Source organism: Natator depressus, chromosome 4, assembly GCF_965152275.1.
Source record: "Natator depressus isolate rNatDep1 chromosome 4, rNatDep2.hap1, whole genome shotgun sequence".
NCBI lineage: Eukaryota > Metazoa > Chordata > Testudines > Cheloniidae > Natator > Natator depressus.
The window spans coordinates 13,648,827-13,669,369 of record NC_134237.1 but is presented as its reverse complement, the minus strand read 5'-3'; the positions used below and the strand labels follow the sequence as shown (position 1 = coordinate 13,669,369).

General features: G+C 43.5%; 1 protein-coding gene across 1 annotated transcript; it reads left to right on the top strand.

Annotated features, from left to right (window-relative positions):
- The first annotated feature begins 9,079 nt into the window (after positions 1 to 9,079).
- UTP3 (UTP3 small subunit processome component) lies at positions 9,080 to 12,320 on the top strand. Its single transcript, XM_074949935.1, has one exon. The coding sequence runs from the start codon at positions 9,080 to 9,082 to the stop codon at positions 10,532 to 10,534; it is 1,455 nt and encodes a 484-aa protein (XP_074806036.1). The 3' UTR covers positions 10,535 to 12,320.
- Positions 12,321 to 20,543: the final 8,223 nt, after the last annotated feature.

Here is a 20,543-nt window from a genome sequence, read left to right as displayed (position 1 = left end):
CCTGCCTTCCCTTCTTTTGAAGAACTTGAGTTTAGAGGAGTGTCATCTGCCTATAAGGGTGTGTGCAAATGATAGAGCTATTTGTTTCCTAAAATAACAGCCCAGAGTGCTAGCTCTCGAACACCGCTGTAAGATGTGGTTGGGGGTGTTGAAACCAGACACTGCAATTGGTTTAATGCTCAAGTGAAGATTTGGTTCTTTCAAAGATCTACTGATGGGTAGAATTATTGCAGCACTTTTAACTTGGTGTGCTGCCAAGCAAGCAGTAGGACAGCAAAGGATCCCAAAGGGCCACCAAATTATGCTGGCACGAGGGCCAGGATGGATCATGTTCATTCCTAGACCAGTGACATGTTTACAGGCAGTTACGCAGAGGGCTACAAGTGTGGGGTTGGGGAGGAGAGTGATTTCCAGATTGACAGTGGAGCACCACTCTTGCTTCTAGTCCTGAGATGTCCTGAGAAATCTGACTTTAAAATCACGTGTTCGGGCTACTATTATTTGTATTGTAGTAGCAGCTGGAGGATTCAGGCTCAGAGCCCCATTGTACTAGGCACTGTACAGATACATAGGAAGAGCCAGTCCCTGCCCCAGAGAGTTTATAATCTAAATAAAGGATGAAGGATAAACAGAAGTGAAGTGACAGAACTGGAAATAGAACTCAGGTTTCCTGAATCCCACCCTGGTGCTTTATCTGCTACAGAGCACTGCCTCTCTGCTTAGGCAAGCTAAGAGATGATTAGGCAGTAGTCATTGTACCTTTCCTTGCCTGTTAATGTCTGCATAGGCACATTGGGGAACCCCTCTTCCCTTCTGACGCCCCCACAGGATACCAATGCACTTCGGTTACGGGGTGTAGATCCCATGATCAACTCAATGACAGGGGTGTCATTTCAATGGGTGACTTTATCATGACAGTGTCCATCTCCTCTCCAGCACCCCCTTTCCACAGAGAACAGAGGCACAAGGAGACTAGGTGATTTGTCCAACTTCATTTCACCCATAGGTCTCACAGCATCTTACAAAAGAGGTGGTAAAAATTATTCCCCCACCTCCACTTTACAGAGGGTAAAAATGAGGCACAGCAAAGCAAATTAATAATAGAGCCATGAACAGAACACCATTAAATCTCTTCACTCCCATTTGAGGCTGTACCCACTAGACCTTGCTGCCAGGGAGATCTAGATTTAAAGTGTTTGTGCGTGGAATGTCTTGGACACATAGTGCCCTTGGTAGGATAACTACTCACATGCTGTCTTCCCTCACTCCACATCTTACTAACTGTGATCCAGATCCTGCACCTATTAGAGTCAATGGGAGTTTTGTCATCGACTGTAAGAGGGGCAGGATTGAACACAGATGCATCTTGGGACATTGGCACAATGCAAAGAGCATTTGTACTGGATTAACAAGTATCTTAATGCAAGGCTTCCCCACCGGGGGGACAGGCGGGTGTCAGTCACAACTTCCATCATCATTTCATTTTGTCGCAATTATTTTGGCTTAATCCCGCTGTGTCTCAGATCTGTGCAGCCCCCAGTCCAGTCAGTGGGGCTGCCTATCTGTAAAAGCAGAAGTTGCTCTTCTGTCTCTTCTTCTGTATACCAAGATATCTAGACAGCATTTCCAGCTAGATGTTATATGGCGCTTTCTTATGCTATTGCTGTTGGATTCCTGCTGAGCTCCACCTTTAGCACAGGTTTAAAAATAGGCTTGAGTTAACCATGAGGGAGTTTCTGTTCTCCAACTGCTATTTGTTTCGGTCAGCTGTTCGATAATCCAAAGATAGGTTTAAAGAAAAAAACCCGAAAGCAGCAGAAAGCAGAATATGCAAAGGAGGCTGATTCTGTCCAGTTCTGCCTATGCAGGAGGGTTTAATTAAAAAAAAATAAAAAATCAAAGGTCAACATCCATGAATATTTTAGAACTATGTAGTGCCCAAGGGCAAAATTAGGTGCTGATTTACATCCTGGGTGATCCTGCTGAGTTCAGTCGGCAGCACCCCTGGAAATCAGGCCACTTATTTTTAGGAGCCGAAAGATGGATTTAGGACACTAACTTTAGGCACCCTAGCAAATTACATTCTTGAGAGCCTAATCTTGACTGTGCACATACCCCCTCCCCTCCTTCCCTGCACACTCAGATTGGATCCTTATTTTGGGATTACACTGCTTCAGCTGCATGCCAGGCACTTTACTTTTTATGTATTTAGTGGTATCCGAACAGCTTTGCTTCTGAAGCGAGACATGTGATTATAGGAGATTCTCAGCTTTAATTCTTTTAAAAATTAAAGTTTCCAGCCTTCAGGGTTGCAGCAAAAATCTTTAAAATGTGAGCCCTAAAGGATCATGAAGCAAAAAGGCAAAGAAAATGAACCCAAACTTTATTGATTTATTTTTTAAAAAAAACCCTCAAGATTTTGGAAGCCTGACTCACGGTTTTTGAGTTCCTGGGATTCGCAGCATTGCAGTGTGGACCACATAGCGCCTGATCTTGCTTCCACTATAGTTAGAGTGTGAAATCCAGGCCCCTGCCCATTGACCCATCCTGATCATGGAAGTCAATAAGAGTTTTGCCATTGACGTCACTGGAGCCAGACTTCGCCCCCTGGTTTGCCTCTGACTTCAGTGACAGAAGGCTCACGCTCTCAGCTTTTTTTGCTTGAAAGCCTATAGGGCCTTGGTTCTATGCAGGCTGTAAGAGGAAGTCCCCAGGTCCATGCACAGCCGTATGGGACCCACACTGATCATGGCACTGGCATGAGCATGGTGAAAGCAGGGGCTGAGCAGGGGCTGTTCCTCCACCCCACCCTGTGTGTAAGTGGGCAGGAGGTGGTGGGTTGAAGAGAGGTCAGAGCCATGGCTCCATGCCCCTCGATGAGCCAGCCAGTGAGCTGGCCTGGCGCAAGAGAGGAAATAAGCAATACCTCAGTTCATGGTGCTCTCACCTCCTCCCCACTCCAAGCAAAAGGACTCCGTTGCAACTGCATCCCCGGGACGCTTGCCAGCCCTTGCTCGGGAAGGTGAGCATGTGCAAAAAGGACGACAACAGAAACTGTTTTGCAACCTTAACTACTAGCATCCACTATCGTTATTAGATGTAAGATGATGATGGCAACATCTAGCTTGTGGCAAAGTGGGGTGTAAATCTACCCCACTTTAGCCTGCCATGCATTAACTGTCTGGGTGGACCCCGCTGCCACGCACTGCAGCTCCTTAGTGCACGTTGATCTACCTCACTTTGAAACAGGGCTACATCAAAATCCACTCAGGAAGTGTTACCGCATGTCAGCCGGGTCCACACAGACAGACAGTCAGTGGCAGCTAGCATGGGTTAGATTTACACCCCTGTTTACAGTCCATTAAATGTTTGTGTAGACAAGTGCTGAGTGAAGGCTGGAGTGTCAACCTGAATTTTCAGCCTTAAATCTTTATTACTGAATCTTCTTGCCATCTAAGTCAACTTTAATGTTAGTTTGACAGGTCTCCTGTTTTTCCCCCTGTGGTTAAATATTTATATTAATAAGAAAAGCTGCACCTGTTCCGTGGTTTGGTTTTTAAACAAACTAGCACCTGCACTTGTTTCACATAGAACTGTTGCTGGGTATGGTATATGTCAGCTTCACTTACCAGATCAGTGTTTCTGAGGGCATCGGACATAATTTACTATGACTCATTCTGCCATGCCTCTCTGCATTTGTCAATGACCGAATTACTTCAGGTTTCAGAGTAGCAGCCGTGTTACTCTGTATTCGCAAAAAGAAAAGGAGGACTTGTGGCTAAGGTGCCACAAGTCCTCCTTTTCTTTTTGAGAATTACTTCAGTCAATCTGTGTTTGATTTTCTCCGCCTCCCCCTTTGAAAGGGTGGGAGAATAGATTAGGTGCCTCTCGTGACTGAGAGTGGAAACTGTAAAAGGAAACATTGATGTAGACAAGAAGGCAAATAAAGATGGCTTAAAAATTGCAGAAGCGAAGAGCCACATCCTTCATTGGTGTTAATTAGCATAGCTGCATAGACTTCAATGGAGCTATGCCAGTTTACACCCACTGAAGATCTGGCCCTGAATAGCCAGTCCCAAAACAGAATTTGTTCAAACAGTATAGCTAAAGTACCTACTGAAGGAGTGTGGGCACTACCCCTGGAACGCCACTTTAGGCCCATTGCATTACCCAGTTACGCCAGATTTTAGACACTGTTGTATCTTGTAAATTACATAATACAAACAATGGGCCTAATTTGGCATAACTGCTGAAGTTAGTTATTCTACGTATTACTCTTAGCATATGCGCAATGTACTTCAGATGGCTCGTGACCAGGATTCATCATCACTGAATTTGGTCCACTGGTTGGTTTATTAGCTTTCCCAGCATCGGCTGGGTACTGAGAGGGAGTGCGACATGAACGTTGATCCGTGCTCCTCATTCTAGGTATTGTTCCAGTACCCCTGTAGGCATCCCCTGGCAGACTATGATCTCACCGGCTCTCATAAGCTGAGCACTGCTGGGTCTGGACAGCACTAGGATGAGACCTCCAGCACCAGAGAGGAAATATCAGCATTGCAGAGGTACAGTACCAGGTGCTGGCAGAACTTGGCCCTTCATAGGGATGGGGTGCTCTCCTGATGGAGGTGCTTTCTTTCAGATGAGAGGTAAAATGGGGATTCTGATCTCTCATGATAATAAAGGTCCCCTGGCACATTCACAAAAGTAGAGATTTTTTTGCCCAAAGTCCAGCCCACAGTTGCTCATAGGCATCCTCCTCACCAATCTCTGCCATCTCAACTGGAGGCAGTGTGCTTCTCCAGCTCCTGTCCTACACTGCTATGTAACATTGCTGTGCTGCTCCCCCAAAGCATTTTTGTAGGGCATGGAGGGTTAAATTCACCATTGTGCACAGGTAGCACAAGGCCTATGCACCACTTACATCTCCCTTAGGTCCCCAGAATAAGGAGGCTTCTGGAAACAGTCACTAATGAAAGTTGTCAGTGTGTGAAGGTGCTGTAAAAAAGAAGTGAGAGAGCTGCAGAGGATTCTCTTCAGGACACTGCTTCCTGACCTCCACTCGGCTCCTGTCTCCCTACATCAGCTACTCGTAGGATCCTCTCTGCGCCTCCTTTCATGCAGCTTCCTCCCTCCCCCAGCTCATCTACAAGGACCCTACCTTCCTACCTTTAAGGCTCTATGCTGCTTGCAGTGGACTTGAATATACATTCTCTCTTTGTTATTCCCCTTCCCCAGCCTCTGTCTCCTTATCACTGTCCCCTTTTAGATTGTGAGCACCTTGGTGAAGGACTGCCCCTTCGTGAATGTTTGGAAACCACTTAGCATGTAGTGGATGCTACCATAAAAATAAAAGCTTTATTTGACTAATATATATTTATACTGTATCCTTGTGCAGTGCTGCAGGAAATCCAACATGCAAGATACTTCTCTCGCACAAGTTTTACCATGTCACTCCATTGACTTCCATGGAGGTACTCCTGACTTACATCCATGTGCAGTGAGATGCAAAGCAGGCCCATAATGCATTAAGTCACCTTTGACAATGGCCAGTCCTAACTTCTCCATAGTTTACAGCATTAAGCAAAGAAAAGCAACAAAATGTTAGGTGAGTTACAATTTGAGAAAATAAAAATTCCTAAGAGGTCAACTTTATGTAATAGTTGCTTCTTGTTTTCCAGTAGTACCTACAGCATGCTAGGTGCTGTACAAATATAAATGAAGGCACAATCCCTGCCGCCAAAGAACAAAACCTACTACCCAAGAGAGAGATCTAAGAAGGTGCGTATATATACAGAAAAAAACATAAGAAGGAAAACTTGAATTGCAGGGAGCATTCATCAGGTCTATTGTAAGAGGCGTTTACATGTAAATGGAGGGTCTTTGTAAAGGGCAAGAGGTCAGGACGGTTCTTGTTTTGTCCCTCATATTTGTCCAGATAATTTTTCAAGTATTGTCTTGTCCTCCCTCTGTGGTCTTCTAGAGTGTGAGACACTTTGGCAGTCTGGTTACAGGGAATTTGGTAGCGAGCAGTTTCAGTTAACACGCAGTCAGATGCCAGGTGCACTTCAGATCTTCCTCTTTCTGTTAGGCTAAATCCCAGGGAGGTATTGCAATGGTTGTTACCAAAAGGCGTCTAAAAAATGAGCATGTACTTTTAACACCAACAGGGTGGGGAGCTCATTTCCTCTTGAAAAATCCCCCTCCACGTGGCAGCATTCATTACGGATCCCTGCAGGGTCTGAGAAATGCTAGCCTAATAACAGCACAGAGCTGCCAGCTCTAGCCACAACTGAGCCTTTTTAGATCAGTCATTCTGATTAAAAAGGATTCCTTTTATAATAATGGTGTCATTTACACTCCAGAGCAAGCTGATAATGATTCTGTACCTGATCTACTTACTACTCATCCAGCAGAGCTGAAGTTTAATTTCAAGACATTATAAAACCTTATCTGGAGAATCAGCATTTCACAATGCTTTCTAAGAGTTTGTGTCACTGATTCTGCCCTAAGAAAATGCAGCTTATTGTTTGTATTGTGGTAATGCTTGGGAGCCCCAGTCAGGACCCAGGACCCTGTTGAGCGAGGTGCTGTACAAACAAAGAAGAAAAAGAATGCCCCTGCCCAAAGAGTTTACTATCTATGGAACCTTCTTTAATATGCAACTATAGGGCCATATGTTTAAAATATGGTCTTGAATATTGTGTGTGTAACTTATGCACACATATATGTAGCTGCAGTTACTACACTTGCATTCAATTACTTGATACATGAATGCAAAACTTGCACACTCAGTCAAATTTTAAAGCTGGGCTGAAGCCATCTGAAAATTTGACCCCTTACCCCCTTGTCTGCCAAATGGAGAACATATATAATAGAAAGGATTAACCAGTTAGTAAAGTCCCTGCACGGTGTCTAGTCTTACTGAGGGCCAAATCCTGCTTGTATTACTTAAACACAAAGCATCCTATTAACATCCCTGGATCTACTCATTTGAGTAAGGTGAGCAGGATTTAGCCCTAACTGGGCAACATGCACATTGTCACAGGCAAGACTCAAACCAGGGCCTTCATAGTATGAAAACATCTTTTATCACATGCCCTTGGGCCAAACTGGACCATTCCTCTGGCCAAGTCAGGAGGTAAACCATGCAAAGTCCTGCTTTCCTTATCTTACAGCAGTATCTGATTTTTAAATGAGCTGTCATCTTCTAACCAATTTTCCACCTGTATTAACTGAGCTGCAAGGTCAATGGGTGGTCCATAGCTGACTGAGGGGAATGGGAAACTCAGCTCAGATTAGAACTCTGAATTCACCATTTACAACTAGGGAGGACAAACCCAGAGAACTCTGGCTTCTGTCTTCAACTTTCATTGAAGCCAAACACTAATCAAAATCTTTCCCCTGTGCTCTAAAGATTGGGTTCTAGACCACAGGCCTTTTCTGAATGTGCAGCATGGCACAACGATGTTGTATTGCAGTATCACAGTGCTAAGTGAGCTGAACCCAAACTTGTCCTCCTGTATGATCGATGGAATGGTAACTGCACCCAATTCATTTTCTCACCCATAAGGTTCATCTAGTGATATTTCCCTCTGTAATTAATGCATACTAGTACTTTTCAGAAGAAAGGAGGGTAAGATAGTGGCAAAAAAACCCAACTATCCAACCATAATGAACAGCTTCATGCAGCTACAAATTGAACTTATATTAGATGTGGCTGACTGCTGTGTACCTGGAATACAGAAAGCATGTGAGTGGTGCTCTGCTGAGAGATTTGAATTTATTCCTTATTCACTTAAGCTGGCAAACACAAGCAGAAGTTACAATAATGTCTTAAATATCACATCTGGAAGTGGCTTTACTTTATCAGCTTGGTTTCACTAGCAAACCAGATGGTAGCTAACACTAAGTACACTCGATTGACTATCACTTGACATGTTGAAAGCAATTTGTGCTGCTATGATGGAGATGCCTGACAAAGCAGCTGCCAATTTCTTCTACAGTGCTCTGCAATGTCATATTGATTCTACATTTCATTGCTTTTTTTTTTTTTGGCACCTTCTGTTACAATTACATCTCATTTTTTGCTTTTCCTTTGGATATTTTAGTCTTGAAGAGGTCTGAATTTACTCTCTCACATAATTTAATTACTCTCTCACATCAACGCACCTTATTGGAGTAGCACAGTGTTAAGAAGGATAGAAATCCCACCCCGGCCAAATTTATCCCCAGGGTAATCTCACTGAAGTCTGTGTTCTCTCCAGCTTTCCTCATTGATTGACCCACCCTGACCAAATCTGGAAATACACAAACTCTGTTTCTAGTATGAGATCTTTGTTATTAACTATACTTAGGACTCCTACTAGGTCTACAGATCTCAAAGCACTACACAAAGGTGTGCAAGTGTTGTGAATTTTATTTCACAGCTGTGGCTAGCTAAGACATAGAGCGATGGAGTGATTTATCCGATGGTGATGGGGGCGCTGGGGAGCGAGGAGGAGGCGGAGGAGGAGACATCCCACGTTGTGGCAGGACTGGGAATAGACCCCTTGGGCTGATGAGAACCCCACCGGCCAGGGCGGCTGGAGTCGCAGGAACCCCGGGGGCTTTGGGGAGGGGGGGCCTGCAGGAGCCGCTCTGGGGCGCCGAGTGTCCGGCGTGTCCAGGCCCGTCTCCCAGGCGACGCTCTCCCGGGGCAACGGGGTCCACACTCCACGGCTGGCTCCTGCGTGGACACAGCGCAGCGGCCCCGCGGCAGAGGGCCGCTAGGAACCTCTGGGTGGACGCGGGGCAGCCGGAAGTAGGGAAGGAGATCGCTGGGGCACAACACTTAGCGACCGGAAGAGAGGAAGGGCATCACTCGGCATGCGCTGCGCTACCGGAAGTGGCCGGAAGAACGTGAGTGGTGACGACGGTAACCGCTTTGGCAGTCGGAAGTGGGGAGGGGAATGGCGGTCGCGCACGCTGCGCCGGAGCCGGAAGTGGGGAGGGGAATGGCGGTGGCACACGCTCGCCCGGTGCCGGAAGTGAGCCGGAGAAGCGCCGGGCCCGCGCGCACACGCCCGCTGTCCGCACCATGGGTAGGCCGCGCCGGGCCGCGCCGCGCCGGAGGCTGCCGAGGGCGGAGGAGGATGCCGGGGAGGAGCCCGCCGGGCCGGAGCCGGGCCCGCTGGCCTCGCAGAGCTTCACGGACGAGGTGGACGATTTCCACGAGGCGCGGTTCGAGGCGGTGATGGGGGCGCTGGGGAGCGAGGAGGAGGCGGAGGAGGAGAGCGAGGAGGAGGTGCTGGGGCTGGAGCTGCCGGAGGAGAGCGAGGAGGAGGAAGAGGAGGAGGATGGGGAGGAAGATGAAGAGGATGGGGACCTGTCTATGCACAGTGACCTGGAGGAGCCAGTCAGGGGCTCCGGCCTCCCCCACGAGCTCTCCTGGGGGCAGCGCAAGCAGCTCTATTATGACACGGACTACGGGGCCGCGGCCCGCTCGAAGAGCAAGCGGAGCCGCGAGGAGGCCGAGGCCGAGGAGCTGGAGGAGGAGCAGGAGGCTCAGGCCATCCAGAAGCGTCTGGCGCAGGCCTTGGGCGAAGACGACTACGGGCTGGACCTGGTGCAGGCCTACGCGGATGGGCAGCGCAGCACCCAGCGGCTGGAGACGGGGCCGAAGATCGCCAAGGATTTGGAGACGCTTTCTAGAAAGGAGCAACTGAAGCTGCTGAAGCAAGAGTCACCTGAGCTGCTGCAGCTGATTCAGGACTTTGAAGCCAAGTTAACTGAGCTCAAGGATGAATTGGATCCACTCATGCACATGGTCAGGCATGGGATCATCCCGAAGGGAAAAGGTAGCCGTTACCTGCAGACCAAGTATCATCTCTATTTGAATTATTGCACCAATATCAGCTTCTACTTGGTTCTGAAGTCAAAGAGGGTTCCAGTTCAGGGCCACCCTGTTATTGAAAGACTGGTTGCTTACAGAAATTTAATCAATGACTTGGGGATTGTGGATGAAAAGTTATCGTCAGAAGTCCAATGGCTCCTTAATGAGCTCCACAATAATGAGAGAAATGATGTAGGAGGAAAGAAGAAACCCACAATGCTTCTTCAGAGAACTGTTAATAAAAATAAACCAAAATCTGCTCCTAAGATTTCTAATGTTGAAGCTGCTGCTAAAGAACCAAGAGATGATTCAGACTTAGATGAAGAGGCTGCCTTGAAATTTTACAGGGAGATGGAGGAGAAGATGAAACTCAAGAGGAAGAGAAGAGAAGATCAGAATGCTATGGAAGAGGAACTGGTTCTCGAAGAAGATCCAAATAAAAAGAGAGGTATAACATATCAGATTGCCAAGAATAAAGGCCTTACACCCAAAAGGAAGAAGATTGATCGTAACCCGAGAGTCAAGCATCGTGAAAAATTCAGGCGTGCTAAGATTCGTAGAAAGGGCCAGGTTCGTGAGGTTCGAAAAGAAGAACAAAGATATGGTGGTGAACTGTCTGGCATTCGTGCTGGAGTTAAGAAAAGCATAAAGCTTAAATGATTTCCTCTGCAATTTGTGGACCTGAAGATAGTGGATGTGAACATAATAAATCATTTCTAAATAGAACATTGTGGGTTTTTAAATACTTATTAATGTAGAAAGTATTCTGGTTTTTTGTTTTTTTTCCAACAGACTGTTCAACCACGGCTTTAATTGTACACCTCTCTGAACACTCAGTCCTGTGTGCAGGAGCTATTCCCTGTATCACTGTCTCTTACTGTAACTCCCTATACAGTGTTATTCACTGAGAAGCAGAAAGAGTTGTGAAGGAAGGGAGTGAAATACGGATGATGGGGTGGGAATCAGGTTGGGTAGGACTTTACAGAGGGTGTCAAAGGATTTGGCAATTGGGAATAGACTTGGCAGCATCTGCAAAAAGATTCTATGTGGAGAGGGAGTTGGGGAATAAAATGTGTGTAGCTACCATTGCCATCTCCTTTACCTAGATTGTTGCCTGTTTCTCTGGTCCAGTAACTGTGATGAGCTGTAGAATTAGGTGCTTGCTATGGTAGTTCCTCTAATGGCTGCTATACTTTGCTCCCACCTTTCCTCTGGTTCTTTGGAAAATTGTAGATAAGATAAGAATTAGATAATCTAATTATACAAAGGAATGAATCACTAGAAAGAAAAAATCTTAGGTCTAGTAAACAATAATTAGCAATTCAATAGAAAGCTGCGACCTTCACAAGTTTATGTATTTTCTATACTCAGTGGGCCAATTTATTTTTAAAATTATTTAGTGGTTAAACAGTTTAACCCATTGTTACCTTATTTCTTTGGCCTGGTGTGTACTACCATTTTAGTATGTGGTTGTCAGCAATCTTTGTTATTCGCATTGGTGCTGAGCACAGTTGAGGTATAAGCAGAGACAAGGGCAAACTGACCAGCACCAGTTCATTTAAAATCATTAACATTTGCTATAACCCCTGCTCTGTTTTTTCCGTGTCTGTACTCATAGCTAAATCATGCCAAGTGCTGAGGCAGCAAAAACAATTAGGAAACAGGACTGTTTCTACAATGTAGATGCCTTTAATTTAAAAATAAAAAAAGCCCCCCTTTTTTTAAATCTTACAACAACTTTCAAAGTCTCCTATTTTTTCCATGCATTCTAATGTGGTACTGTATTTCCTGTGTTTTAATCTCAGACTGAAAGTCCTGCTGGGAAGTATCAATAAAATGACAGTTTCATTTGAGAGACTACTGACGGTTCTGGTTATGCTGAAATAGTGACAGGTGTTTATAAACGTCTCTTGAAAATGCGACAGTGTAACTTGCACCACTGTGAGCCATATCCTGAGAGATGCTGAACATATACAAATCTAGTTTTGGGTGCTCATGTCTCAGGATGGCAAGTCTGGCTTGATTTTTGTCCTAGGTTAGCAGTGTATGAAAGTCATTATAATCTGTCCAGTGGTTTATGTGAAATGAGTGAATTAGTGGACATATGGCCACATTACAAAACCGCTATTATAATTAGTAGCCTTGTGACAATCTCCATGGGGAATCCAAGATTTGAAAGTGCATCATAACTAAATCAATATTCTGACTTTTAGGCTGTGACAGGTTAACAATAATCTAAATGTATGAGCATTCCATAAATGGTATATACAGCATCACTGAAATGTGTAGTTCCCTCTGGAATGTAGGGAGGCAACCAGCTGCTGTACAGCAATGCTGCATAATGGTAACATGTCAGTGACGCAGTTCTGTTTTTCACACTTGGCATAGTCTTTGGTTATGTAATAATACTGCAGAGATGACACTTTCTCTTTATATTAAATTTGTATGGTTGAGTTCAGCTCAGTCTAATTGTTTTTTCCTAGAGCAACAAGTTCAGAAGTTATGTGCCATCTACTTCTAGTGACCAGTCATGTTTCCCCCCCCAGAGTAATGTACATAAGCTTTTATGAAAGGAAAAAAAATGGGTGGGAAAACAAGCATAGCAGAAATATAGTCAGATGGGAACATATGAAAGGAGATTAATTTCAGCTTGTACTAGTCATGTAAATTACTGCCGAAATTGGAGCTGTGCAGTGTGATTCTAAAGACAGAATTTATCTCAATATGTGGATACACAGGGACAGATCCTCAGGGTAAATCCATGTAACTTCATTGACTTCAGTGGTGCTGCACCTGTTTGCACCTGCAAATGGTTTGGCTGATTAAATGCAGCACAGGAATACATGTTTACACCATACAAATACCATTCATACCACATAGCAGCATTCTGAATAGAGCCTGTAATTTGACCTTGGTAACAAACTAGTATTTTTGTGTTTTAGTAGTGGGTGTGACAGAGAGAACTTGTGTTCGATCTGGCCACTGAGCAGTGGCACCTTAGAAGCGGGAGGTGAGCCAATGCAGACTACTCCAGAGGGCCAGGGAGCAATAGTGGCTGGCCGCTGTGGGGGCGATTTTCACATCTCCGGCTTCTCCGTGAGATTGCAGTCCATGCTGCAGCAACATCTCAGAGAAAGAGGGAGGACTGCAGGTAGGTGTAGGAATGAAGCAAGGGATCCCTTAGGTCCTGGAATGATTATTTGTGAGCCTATGCATGTTTTCTGCTGGTACAATCCACACACAAACAATTTACCAAATTTCCATTGAAGAGAGTCTTGTGTAAAAATCCCAAATAGTAGTGCAGGTTTCTTCAACTCTGGTTTTTATTATGAAAGATGCATTTATTACACGTTTTATAGAATGGGTTTTTTGAAAAGTGCTCAGTGGCGGCCTAACTCTGCTGCAGTTGAAATCACTGGACATTTTACTGTTGGCCATTGACTTCAGTGGAAGAAGAAATGGGCCAAACAGCACTTCTGAAAATCTCACCTTTGAAGGTACTCTGGCTCTGAACTATGCCTTCTGTAATGTGGTTGTACTTTGTAAAACCTGTCTGCATAAAAATGGCAAATGCTTGGGCTGTACACTCAGTCCTTGTAGCATCACTGCCAGTGGGATTGAATAAGAATAGGGTTAGCGTCAACAGTAGCAATTTGAAGTCCTTTGCTCTTGTAGCAGACACAAAAATGTGTCTTCCTTATTTAGTGTTGCTCATCTTAAAAACAGGTGTAAATCAGGCTTGTGATGGGAACCCGGGTTTAGCCTTATACATGGAGGGAGTGTAGTGCTCCTTAATAACTATTACCTTTATTTACTAAGTGTGCTGAGAGCATGATAAAGCCAAAAAATATCATTGTGCATATCACAGCTGGTATTTTTTCAATACATTAGCTGCACTCCTGGAAAGACCTCAGTTATAGGTGATTTTTTTTAAATAGGCCTATGTGCTTTTGGGGGGAAAGAGTGGGGGTGAGGGATGGGGAAGGGAATATCAAAACCTCAGCCCAACTGGGTGATTATACCAGTGTGTAAAAATTTTGAAAACAAATTGATCTTATTACTCGGATGGCCACTAACTGTAATGCTCATTTCCTGTAAAGATGATTTTCATATTACCAGTCAGGGTGGATTTGATTTAAATCACTAGTCAGGAAGGTCAATTTAATCATGGTTTTCTACATAAACGTGCATTCTTGTTAGTTGTTATAACAATACATATCCTTCACAACTCAGTGATAGATGTAGGTTTCATTTTTAGAAGGTACACACTATACATTTTTAAACAGTGATTTATTTTGAAAACTTTTCAGATTAGTTTTACAGCTATATCAGAAAATGAATGATTGGTTATTTCATTTACCAAAGGTAATTGAAGCAGCTATTTATGAAGTCAGTGGAAGGTGAACTATCTCCAATTCAACAGGTTAATCATTAATATTTGGAGGATTTTCTTGCCATGCTGTATTAGAAGGAGAACATCACCAGACAGACACTTAAATTGTTTTATTTAAGTAAAACAACGTTAAGTATTCTGGATTTTTTTCTTCAACAGCAAACATATAATATTTTAACAAAACAAGCATATGTCTCTCGCTTTTCACATTTATCTCCAGACTTCTCCTTGTCCAGATCTATTCCACCCCCAACAATCTTCTATTCATTGAACTTTTTTGAAACTTTGCACTTTTAGAGAGAGGTAAGGGATTGACTCTGCATACACAAATTTGCAGAGGGACAATAGAGTTGAGGTCTGTTATTTCTCACCTCTCTATATTATTTCTTTATTTTAAAACATTTTTGCTGTTAACAAGCATGTTACCTCTGGAGACACAAATCCACAGTTTGAGAACAAGCATCTCTGATGGTATCTTATAGACTGAGCACTGAGTCCCATTGGGTAGATAGAAAGATTTACCTAAATAATCTAAACTGTATAGAAGCCTGTGGAACCCCATAAAATTGGGTCTCTAATCCATGAACCATTTGGAACTCATTTACAAAACTTTTCTTAAACATTACATGAATATATTGTCTCATACTATAGAATTAGAATTTATAATCCCTATTCCATGATGAGATATCTTTGAGCTATAATGTATCTTAATTAAAACTCTGTTTTGATAGGTTTTTTCCTCAAAAAACATTTTATCAAAAAAATCCGATTTAAATTAAAAAAATCATTGATTTTTATCCACCCTGATACCATTCACATCCTTAAAGGTGTAGAACATACAGAGCTAGCAAATTAATGTGCAAAACCGTAGGGCAATCAAAGTATGCAGAATGCTTTGTGTTAATGTATAAAATTGATGGGCCTTTGACAACAAGAAGACTTATGGAAACTGAGGATGCATTTCTCCCTTTTTCAATATCAAAAATTTCCTTGCCTTGCCTCTAGAAATTGTAGACTTATAACTTAAGCCAACATTAATTTAGCATACTGACTTTAGCTTATACCTTTAGTCTTTTAGGAAACATTATATCGCGGTCCAGACAGTAGATGGTGCACATAATCTTGTAGACTTGAAAGTAGTGCCAACCTGTTCAACCTGAAAATGAAATCTCTTGGGATCTTATTTACAGTTTGCTAATTCAGAGCCTAGATAGTCTTCATTTTTGAAAGATGAAATAATTTTTTAATAGGGGCTTTTAAATATATTGAATAAGGAAGGACTACTGAACACTACAAGGCCAGTAATGTAATTATGTCTCTAAGTGGAACTAAAAAACACTTCTAACAGGCTACTGATAATACTGATGGTAAATGATTTTAAAGACCTCATAAGAGAGGATGTGTGTGTGACGGATTCAGTCACGGGGACCTCTGTGGGATTGTCACTGGATGTGCTGAAATTACCTCTGAGCCAGGAGGGAAGCTTGGGAAGAAATTAGGGAAACGCTATACAGTGACAAAGAGAGGCAGAGTGGGTTTATGGATAATGTTTTCCTTATTCTAACAAAGTTCCTTGTTCTCAGAAAAAAAATGACACCTCTAAATTACCATTGTTACATGACATTATAGCTCTGCCACAAAAAACTTCAGCTTAGTGATTGGCAGGATGCACTGCTTAGGAAGGAGTTGGAGAGGCAGAGAAAAGGTTGATCAAATGGCCATGCTAGAGCTATGAAACACAGCAGGGAACTTCTGTAAACTAACGGCAAATTTTGCAAAGCCCTTGCCTTACTGTCTACTCCCTTCCTGTTCAGCAAACAAAATTTTTGATGATGAGGTTCCTGGGGGGGGCTTTAATATGTCTTCCCATTCAGCTATAATTTCTATGAGTAAGCTGGACCAGACCATTTGCAGGTTCTATTCCTCCTTTATGTTCAGGAGTTACACACTTGAAGCTGCATGACTCACCAGAATTTTTTTTTAACCTTTTTACAAAAATATGTATTTGAAAAACACTAAGAAGACCTGTAGATACCACCTTCTAGCAAGAGGGACAGGACACCAAAGATTCTGGTAACTTCAGACACAAAAGAGACCAGCACCTATTGTGGTTGGCTTTATTTTTGTATATGTGACCTTGGTTCCTGAGCATACATTCCCCATTGCTGAGACAGAGCGAGCAAGAGAAATATACAGACCGGTCTACCTAGATAGAATTAAATCTCCTTGTAAACATCCACACCCATCACTCACAACATCCAGTCTATTTGCCTGGTAGTCATTCTGTAGTCATCCAGACAGCATCAACATTTGGATGTGTGAACAAACAATAAAATGGAGGGTAGAAACCCAACAGACCATTCTAAATCAAAAGTGTAGGGCAGTAAAAGTAAACCTGCAGGTACCTAAAACCATACAAGTGCATTGCATCTTCTCTCCTTTCTATGGAACTTCTAATAGAAACAAAATATCAGTTACACTGCTTTACTCTTCCTGTCACTGACAAAACCCATTGAAAACTCTACCATACTGGGGTAGCAAATAATTAGTGGCAGCACTAGAAAAAAATTAGTCTCCAGGAATGAGTTGCCACTTCTGCAATTTTGTCCTGTGGGAGAAAATATTACACTGCAGTATGACATGATGTTGCGACATGATGCAAAGAAAGACTGTAGACAGGATATTTTTCAGAGCCTGTGAATTAGTCTCGCAAGATTCAAGAAAAATGAATTAAGGTGGTGAAAAGTGGGAACCCTAAAATCAGCACCAAAATTTATTCCACCTCTGAAAACCTTAATAAAAACTTTTCATACCCATCTTTTACAGCTAGAATTCTCTGATTAATATGTGAGCTAGTTATTTGTCTTAAATAATAAAAATAACATAACTTTGCACTTCTATCCAAGGATCTGAAAATGCCAAATAAAGAAAGCCTCACTACACTCCTGTAATGGAGGAGTATATATAAACATTCTCATTTTGCAGCTAGGAAATTGAAGCACAAAGCAGCTTTGACTTTCCTATAGTTGCATAAGGATGTCTATGACAGAAATAGAATGTAGATCTTCCCATATAAGGTCTGATCCAACAAGGTGCTGAGTGTCTTCCACTCCTGTGGAAGTCATTAGGAGTAGACGATAGCACCTTGCAGGATTGAACACTTAATCACAAGATTATCCTTTCCTTCTTATATATGTTAACCTTTGTTTTGGGATGACACACTACGGTACACATGAAATGACAATGCTTTCTTTTAAATTGCTGTTCCGCCAGCAAGCAGTGAGTGTTCGGCCATGTCCTTTTAACAGGAAAAAGGAAAGGGAAGTTGGTATTAGTTTTTTTGTCATGTGTTGGTACTGATTAAAATTTGGGCATTGGAGACAGAAGAAAGTAGGCACTGCAGAAAATCCTTTCTTGAGGAGAGAGATGGGGAACAAGTAGTAGGGAGAAGTTAATGAGAAGCAGGGTAAAATGTAAGGGAATGGGAAAATGAATATGATGTGAAAAGGAAAATCTAGAGGGGAAAAAAGAAACTAACAAAACAAGGCAGGGAAAAAAATTCTGTGAACCCCTCTGAAAAGATGTGTGCTCCTTGTTCTTCATTGCTTTGCAAGTGTGTGAAGGGTTTTAAATATAAAAAAACCTTTCCTTTCCCCCTCATTGAATATATTTGTGTTTGTTAGACAGTAATGGCCATACTGTGGTGGGTAAATTGGTTTGGGGGTCAATAATATTTGAGATATTTATGTAGTTAAGCAGTAGTGATTCATGTTCAAAATCACCACTGCTACTAGAACATACAGGAATCTGGGTCATTAATCTTTATTTACAGGCAAATGTCCTGAGGTGCAGGCAAATTCTGCAGTGACACTTCACCCCCTGCACCTGTTGATTTCAAAGGGCTTTACAAATATTAGCAAATCTTCAGTTTTCCCCTCTGAAGTAGGGAAGAAATGGAGAAGCTGAAGCAGAGGTTAAATGCCTTGCCAGTTGTACAGAAAATCTGTTGTACAGAATAGAGCCTAGATTGCCTCTCAACTGCAAAACCCTTTTGTATTTGTTCTTGTGGTAAGGTATGACCTGTGTCTTCTGTAAACATGCAGCATCTGAATCTGCTGTAAAACCTGTGAGGTTCAATTACGTTAGTCGGATGGCACAGCGTGTAAGCCACTGCAAAATTTTGCACGCCAACTTCCATAAATCTACTTTAACAAAATACTATTTATGTAGCCTGCAACAAACTTATGAAACACTGTAGAATAAAATAGTTTTGTTTGGTATGGATGTTTTGAAAAATAGAAAATACATCTTGTTAGATTATATTGGAAGCTTCTCCTTCTCAAACAATCCATAATAGTGACCTACAGCTGAAGACTGTTTTGTCTTTTGGAATTGCATGTTTGTATTACTCTGTTTCTGGTCTCATCTTATTTATATTAGGCACTGTTATATTTACTTATATTAGGCACTGTTTGTCTAGTTGATTGAAAATGTAAACAATCAACTAGCTTTTAGTTGGAATAGAGAAATTGGAAATTCAAATAACTTAGGCAGCAGTTAAAGTTAAATCTGCCATGTCACTGAAGTTTTGAAAGTAGTTCTTAATATTTATGTAGTATTATAGATGATATTGACAAAGGTAAAAACTTGGTCAACAATACCTCTTGATATTAGTCCTTAAGAGAAACCAGTATTAGTAAATAATGTATGAAAGAAAATAAACTGAGGCCTAAATCTGCACAGTTTACTCATTCCTCACAAAGGGGGAAAACGCCTCATATGATTAAGGACAACCCGCACAAATAGTAGTTTAGTCCCCTGGTTTGAAAATACAGGCAGTGCGAAAGTTTCCATGTTTATAATTCTACTGTTGTAATTTGAATGTTTGACACTGTTTTAAGAAGGAAATTAGTATTTATAATGTGCTCAGAAAACAAAAAGTGCTATATCAGTGCATTATATATAAAGTATTATTCAATATTATGTATCGGCCAAGAAAAATGGAGAAGCAAAGACAAAATAGCTATCAGACACAGGGTGTCATATACTACAGTGATGAGGGCCATGTAAGGACATTAATGTATTGACAGACAGAGAGGTACAGCAAACTCTTCTAAAGTCATTTTACAAATGTACATATTTTGGAGGAAAACAGCACCTGATACATTCTGCTCTAGTAAACTAAAATAACTATGCTGGAAATCATATTTGAAAGAAGAATGGAGAGCTTCTAACTATAAAATAAGATCTATGTATACGTGTTAATTAATACTACTTAGTATGTGCAGTACAACTTTGTTTAATAGAACAACTTGGACAAATTGCCCTCTTCTCCCCCCCCCCCCCAAAAAAAACCCCAAACCCCAGACTTACAGTATTAAAACACACAATGAAGACACTGAAGGATAGAAAGGGAAAAATACAGGCAAGCGAGAAATCTGGATCTTCACGGCACCAAAGGGTGAGGGAGAGACACTGGACACGGAGTGAGTGAGCAAGCGTGCAGAGGGATCAGTGGGGCTGGAACCCCCCAGGAGAGACTTTCTAACTGTGTGTGGGGGGTTCAGACACCTTCAGGGGCTGAATGTGCTGGGGCTATGAGAAGGTGAACCCCCCTTAGAGTTGAACCCCGCAGGGGTTGGGGTGCACAGAGGGGACTCTGTGTGTGTGTGTGTGGGGGGGGGGCGGTTAATAGTTAACAGCCTCAGGCGCTGGGGTGGTTGTGGGCACGGTAGGTATTGGTGAGGGTCCAATCCCGGCTGGGGGGCAGTGGGGTGCCTAGAGGAGGCAGGGGTGGGGCTGTAAAGGTTTAATTAACCCCTGCACGGCGGGGAGGTTGTACGGGAGAGTGGCAAGCGGCAGATTTAACCCCCTCAGAAGGGGGGGGGCTGGGGTTGACCCCCCCCTGGGGGTGGGGGGTTGGGTGAGGTGAGCTGGGGGGCGGGGTCTCCAGGCGGACGGTCCCCGCTGGCGGGCGGGGCCGGTCGTTCCGGGGCGGGGCCGGTGTCCATGGCGGAGGCGGGCTCGCGGCGGCGGCGGCCCCAGCTCGGCGGGGAAAGTTGCCCGGACGGAGCCAGCGCGGCGCGGCCCCCGACCATGGAGCAGCGGGCTGGGCGCAGCCCCTCGGCCGGGGGGCTGGAGGACGGGGACGGGGAAGCGGCGGCGGCGGCGCCCCCCGAGTCCCCCCCCTATTTCCTGCTCTATCCGGGCCATCGAGGCGCCGCGCCGCCCGGGCTGCTGCCGCCGCAGAGCGTGTGGAGCCCCCCCGGCGGCGGC

Excerpts from the sequence above, each read along its gene's own strand:
- UTP3 (XM_074949935.1), top strand. The coding sequence starts at position 9,080 with ATGGGTAGGCCGCGCCGGGCCGCGCCGCGCCGGAGGCTGCCGAGGGCG.